General features: G+C 44.6%; 2 protein-coding genes across 2 annotated transcripts in view; one reads left to right on the plus strand and one right to left on the minus strand.

The window, feature by feature from the left end:
* Positions 1-1,466, minus strand: part of ZNF804B (zinc finger protein 804B) — a 516,049-nt gene extending 514,583 nt beyond the window's left edge. The window contains exon 1 of the mRNA XM_027071840.2: positions 997-1,466. Within this exon, the coding sequence (XP_026927641.2) occupies positions 997-1,104 (108 nt within the window). The 5' untranslated portion in view covers positions 1,105-1,466. The remainder of the gene's footprint in view (positions 1-996) is intronic.
* The window catches only part of TEX47 (testis expressed 47), a 31,963-nt gene extending 29,626 nt beyond the window's left edge, over positions 1-2,337 (plus strand). The window contains exon 3 of the transcript XR_008296871.1: positions 2,319-2,337. The gene's annotated coding sequence lies outside the window, so the exon portion shown is untranslated. The remainder of the gene's footprint in view (positions 1-2,318) is intronic.
* The last annotated feature ends 3,663 nt before the right edge of the window (positions 2,338-6,000 follow it).

Consider the following 6,000-nt stretch of genomic DNA (forward strand, 5'->3'; position numbering starts at 1 on the left):
ACATATGGTGCTTAATCAAAAGTTTTAAAGATATATTGCAGTTTTGAATAACTCATGCTAATGAAGCATGAAACCATGATGAAAAGTACAAAAAGTAAATAAATAAAGATCAGGCAACTTAAGTTTTCACTCGTTATATCAGACAGACTTAAAATACTGGTTTTTGTATTAAACTAGAAACTTGATCTTAGTCACATAAATAATCCAAAATTTTAATATTTCATGACATTTTTTGAAACACATCTGAAACTGTAAAACAGTTGTCTATAATACGTACCAATTAGTAAATTAATAAGACTCTCAGAAGTCATAGAGTCTGGTCAAAATTATTTCTTAAAAAAACATGAATAAATCAAACAGTAAACTAAATTGAATAGTATACTAAGTTGAGCGATCAGTCAAATGGCATATAAATACATTTGTACCTAATACCACAAAGTGTCCACTTCATCTTTCCACAAAGGACTCTTGGGCTTTCCTTAAAGAATGTATATAGTCAAGCATTAGATTTAAGCAAATTTTAACATCTAAACCCTTTCCGTTTGCCAGTGCTCTGATGCGAAATCTTTAAAGAGTTTATTTTCTTGTAAAGTAACAGCAGCATTATTTAACTAATCCCAACTAATGACTTCACCAAGCACGGTTATAAAGTGCCACTCAAACTTTCTACACTGCCCAAATCAGCAGATTCATAACTTGACAGAGCACGCTAGAGCTACCTTTACAGCCCTGCAGTTAACTGCATTCAGTAAATATTTGCATCCACAGCACTATAGATGTTAATAACTGTGATGAACATATATACACATGTAAACACACACCCCTCCCTGTGTAACAGTCTACCAATAAACTGTAAAAAACAGACACAATATACTTATGGGTAAGGTAGATATCCGCCAACCACTGATTGTACCAGGACGATATCTCTTTTTCTTTATCTTGATTTTCAACGTGTGTGTGTCTGTGTGTGTGTGTGCGCGCGTGTGAGCAGGTTACCGGAGAGGGAGATCCATTCTTGCAGAGGGGCCCTCGGAAGACTCCTTTAATGCCCCGGTAGTGCCCATTGCTGAGATGTCTCGAACTGATGACCAGGTAACAAGCCATGTGGGTCCAAGCAGGAGGCGCAGCGTCTCAACTCCGCACCAGACGCCCAGCCGTGGAAATGCGGGCTGGTTTCTCAGCAGCAACAGTGACTGCCACCTCTCGAGAAGAAGCGGCCAGCGGCAAGCAGGGGACGCGGCGGCCGCGCGTCCCCGCTCCTCGCCCCGCGCGGGGCTCCTGCTGCCGGCAGCGGCTGCTCTGACGGCGGCGGCGGCAGCGGCAGCCACACAGCGCTTAGGGGACCCGGCGAGCCAGTCCACATGCTGCTCTGACGAGGCGGCTGCTCAACCGCGGGCCGGCGATATAATTTTTTTTTTTTTTAAGGACAACTTCCTGGGTCCGCCAGGGAATCAGGAACTCCCCCGCCCCCTTTCCTCCCGCCCCCCGCTTTCGCACCCAGTGCACGCCTCGAGATGCTCCGGCGCGGGTCCCGGTCGCCTGGCCGGGGTGGGGAGGGTGGGGGGAGGCGTCCGCGGGCTGGGCTGCGGGCAGGGGGCTGCGACGCCGGGCGGCGGCAACAGCAGTCGGCGCGGGAGAGCCGCGGGCAGCCCCCAGGAGCGCCAAGCCGCTGCCCCCGCTGCAGTGGCGGGGGCGGGGTCGCAGGAGGCAGCGCGCGGGCTGGGGCGAGGCCCGGGACGTGGGGACGCGGCGACCCCGCGCTGGAGCAGTCAGCGCCCCCGCTCAGAGCCGTCGGCTGGGGGCGAAGGGCGCGCCGGGGGGGGGCCGCGCGGGGAGGTGACAGCCGCCGCGGTGGCGCCCCCGAGGCCCCGGCGGCTGCGGGACGCGCCGCGCCCGCTTCCTGCCTTCAGCCGCCCCAGCCCCCTGGTCGCTCCGCGCGGTCTCCGGGCCAACTTTGCACCGGGTTTGCGGGCCCCAGCCCGGGGCGCCTGGGGAGAGCCGCGGCGGAGGAGAGGAGCAGGAGGAGAGCGTTTCCTTCACTCTTGGGCTGCCTGCTCGCCTTCAGCGTTTTTCCGCGCTCCGGCTGCCGGCGGCGTTGGCGGAATCAACAGCTCCCCAGCCGGCTGGCTGTTTGGACGAGCCGTGCAGCCCCAAATAAGGCAGATTGATTAGATGCGCGATGGAGGGTGATGGATGCAGGAGGAAATAAGTTTTAGATAGAAAACTTATGTAAGGAATAGAAACGAAACGTGCACTCGCGTGTGTGTGTGTGTGTCTCCAGAGTTACAAACACTTACAAGTCTTTCTGTATCTTTAAGGAGGCAGATACTTTGGACCTGTCCAGGACGTTTGCGTGTCCACAACCCTCAACAATCGCCCCTCAGCGGTGTTTCTTAATGAACGTTAAATCATTTGCTGTAAATGAAGCCACCAGGGAGCGAGGTGCACGGAGAATAAATGACCTGTGCAGATACGTGTTCTGAAATGAGAAGGAAGCCTTGCCGGAGTCAGGAGGAGGTGTGCCCTTTCCACCCCGCGCTGACCTAGTGCGGTTCTCTCTCGCCCCACTCGCCCAGGTCTGTGCTGGGGAGAAGATAAAGGGGTGGGGGGGGGGGCTCCTTTCCTTTTTGCCTTAGCACTGTAATTAGTGCAAGGTTAAGGCTAATGCTCCCAGTCACCTCCCCAGTTTTTTCCCTCTTCCGTCTCGCACAGTGCTCCACTAGCATCCTGGTTGACCCTGAGGACCTTTCACAAATGACAGAAACAGGTCAAAGAAAATAGGTAATTCAGTTTTTCCTATTGAGGCAACTCATAAAACTCTGAAGCAAACATATATTCCAATTAATATACTTTTTATAAAGTATAAAGTATAAAGTCAAGTCAATAAAGATGACTTTTTGTTCACATTATTACAATACTTTATATCCTTAATATTTTATTAAACACATAGATGTATTTCTCATTTTAGATGTTTCAGATAGTCTTTATAAAGGCGCTTATATAAGGCAAAATGCCGATTCTTTGCGAACTTCGAGTTGAAAACTACTGAAACTGACATAGTGTAATATAAATCTTGTAGGAATTGTTTATTTTATAACTATCTTGTTGGTAAGAATGTCTGAAATAAAAAATAATAGAGCAGTGACAATAGATACAACATAACCACATTTTCCTTTCTATTAAGACTGATGTGCTTAACAGTGTGGTGTTTATTGAACTTAGAGCTGTGAAATGTTTCCTGAAGCTGAGAGTAAGTAATATTAGTCATAGATAGACAGTAGATACATTCTATACCAAGAAAACAATGTATTTGCAAATAGCAAAATTTCAAAATCAGGCAAAATCTTTGCCAAAAAAATGAATGAAGTGAAATTTTAAAAGGAGATAGTGCAGCTCAGTCTATAACTACTATTTCACTCTTCATAAATGTAATAAGCATTGAGGACATAAGTGTAACCATCCTGGAATGGACTAGAAAAATGAATGATGTCACATGCTGTGAATGACAACTCCAAAGATACTATCCCTTTTTAATTAGGCAAATTTAATTCCTAGTAATGTTTAATCACTAAGAATCAGGTATACTCTCCTAAAATGAAAGAACTGACAAGTAATCAAAAAGTATAACTATTTGGCAATGAGAAAGAATGAAATATGGCCTTTTGTAGCAACGTGGATGGAACTGGAGAGTGTTAGGCTAAGTGAAATAAGTCATACAGAGAAAGACAGATACCCTATGTTTTCACTCTTACCTGGATCCTGAGAAACTTAACAGAAGACCATGGGGGAGGGGAAGGGGGAAAAAAAGTTACAGAGAGGGAAGCAGGCAAACCATAAGAGACTGTGAAAAACTGAGAATAAACTGAGGGTTGATGGGAGGTGGGAGGGAGGGGAAAGTGGGTGATGGGCATTGAGGAGGGCACCTTTTGGGATGAGCACTGGGTGTTCTATGGAAACCAATTTGATAATAAATTTCATATTAAAAAAAGTATACAATTCACATATACCATCTTATTGTAGGATTTTTTTATTCAAAGTATTTGTTAGCTATCCTGATATTCTAGTTCATTTGACTGTTCTCCCATGTGCATTTGAGTTTTCCCATAGGAAACAAAGTAATCCCTTTTTATAGTAGTATTTCAAAGACTGTAGTAATTTCCCTAAATTTCTTTAAAATTATTTAATTTTTGCGGTCTTTCTTCTTTAAAATGAATGATACCCGGGCACCCGGGTGGCCCAGTCTGTTAAGCATCCAACTTCGGCTCAAGTCATGATCTCTTGGGTTTGAGCCCTGCATCAAGCTCTGTGCTGATGGCTCAGAGCCTGGAGCCTGCTTCATATTCTGTGTCTCCCTGTCTCTCTGCCCTCCCCTGCTCACACTCTCTCTCTCAAAAATAAATAAAAATTAAAAAAATAATAATAAAATGAATGATACCAATTCTGTTGTTTGCCATATTTTAAGTCAATTATGGTTGTTCTGTTCTTTGCTTTCCAATTTTGGCATCCATCTTAAAATGTCAAGGCAAAAATTGACACATTTGTTATTCTCAGCCAATTTTAAGAATAGTTTTTAAAATAAACAACAATCACAAAAACAATTGCCTTCTATTCCTTGCCAGGTTGTGATTGATATCTATCTGTGTGATGCCATCATATTCAACAACTCCCCATCATTGCTGGCCTGTATTTTAGATGTGGTTTGCCCAATCTAATTAATAGAAACCTAAGTGATTTTATTCACAGGGGTGCTACGGACACAAAGTTGCTCAGTTGTATTCTCTCTTTGCTAAACGAGGCACTTTCTAACTTCAGTAATTAAAAATGTTCAGAGGAAGTGAAAGGAAAGGAAAACACTTTAAAATAAGCCTATGGTAAAGGAATTTTAGATACAGGTCAAATTCTATTACAACAAACATTATGTGCAGTCTTGCAAGGCCCATTTATAGTAAAGTAATATTGATCTGATGAGTTTTCATTTCATGGAAGGAGATGTGAAGAACAAAGGGCATGGATTTCAGCCTATGATCAGTTTGACATTTCCATGTATTTCCAGATTCATGGCTGTATCACAGATGGTTGACAGAATGAGAATCCCTTCCTTCCATTACCTTTATCAAACACATCTCAAATTGATCTCCTTATTTTCGTATCTGCTGTCCCACCTTAGTCCAGATCCTCATCACCTCTTGCTTGGACTATTGCAGCAACCTCCTAACCAATCTCCCTGCTTCCATGTTGCTTTCATACACAGTAGATTCTCTGCACCCAACAACCACAGCGATATTTTTAAAACACAGATCATTTCCTATCTTATTGCTTTTTATTGCTGGAATAATGGAATATTTTAACAGTATTCCAGTATGAATTGAATGGTACCTCTCCCCCCAAATACTAAAGTCCTGGTGCCCTGTGAATGTGACCTTATGTGGAAATCGGGTCTTGGGAGATGATCAGGTTAACATGAGATCATCAGGGTGGGCCCCACTACAATATTACTGTGCTCTTATTAAAAAGGGGAAATGTGGACACAGAGACAGAGGCACAGGGAGATTGCCATGTGAAGACTGGAATTATGCCTCCACAAGCCAAAGAATGCAAAAGATCACCAGCACACCACCAGCAAGGACAGACACATGGAGCAGATTCTCCCTCCCAGCCCTCCGAGGTAACCAATCAGGCCAACATCTTGATTTCAAACTTCCAGGCTTCGGGACTGCGGGACAATTCCTGTTAAAGCAACCCAGTTTGTTGTACTTTGTTCTAGCAGTTTGAGGAGACTAATACACCTTGTACAGATGTGCCACAGTCTGTTTATCCATCACCTATTGAAGGACGTCTTGGTTGCTTCCAGGTTTAGGCAATTATGAATCAAGCTGCCATAAACATTCATGTGCGGGTTTCTGTGTGGAAATAGCTTCACAGCTCTTTCGAATAAACACCAAGGGCTGCAACTGCTGGATCTTATGTTCCATTTTGGGAGAAACTGCCCAACCGTCTTCC

This window comes from Acinonyx jubatus, chromosome A2, assembly GCF_027475565.1.
Source record: "Acinonyx jubatus isolate Ajub_Pintada_27869175 chromosome A2, VMU_Ajub_asm_v1.0, whole genome shotgun sequence".
Lineage (NCBI taxonomy): Eukaryota > Metazoa > Chordata > Mammalia > Carnivora > Felidae > Acinonyx > Acinonyx jubatus.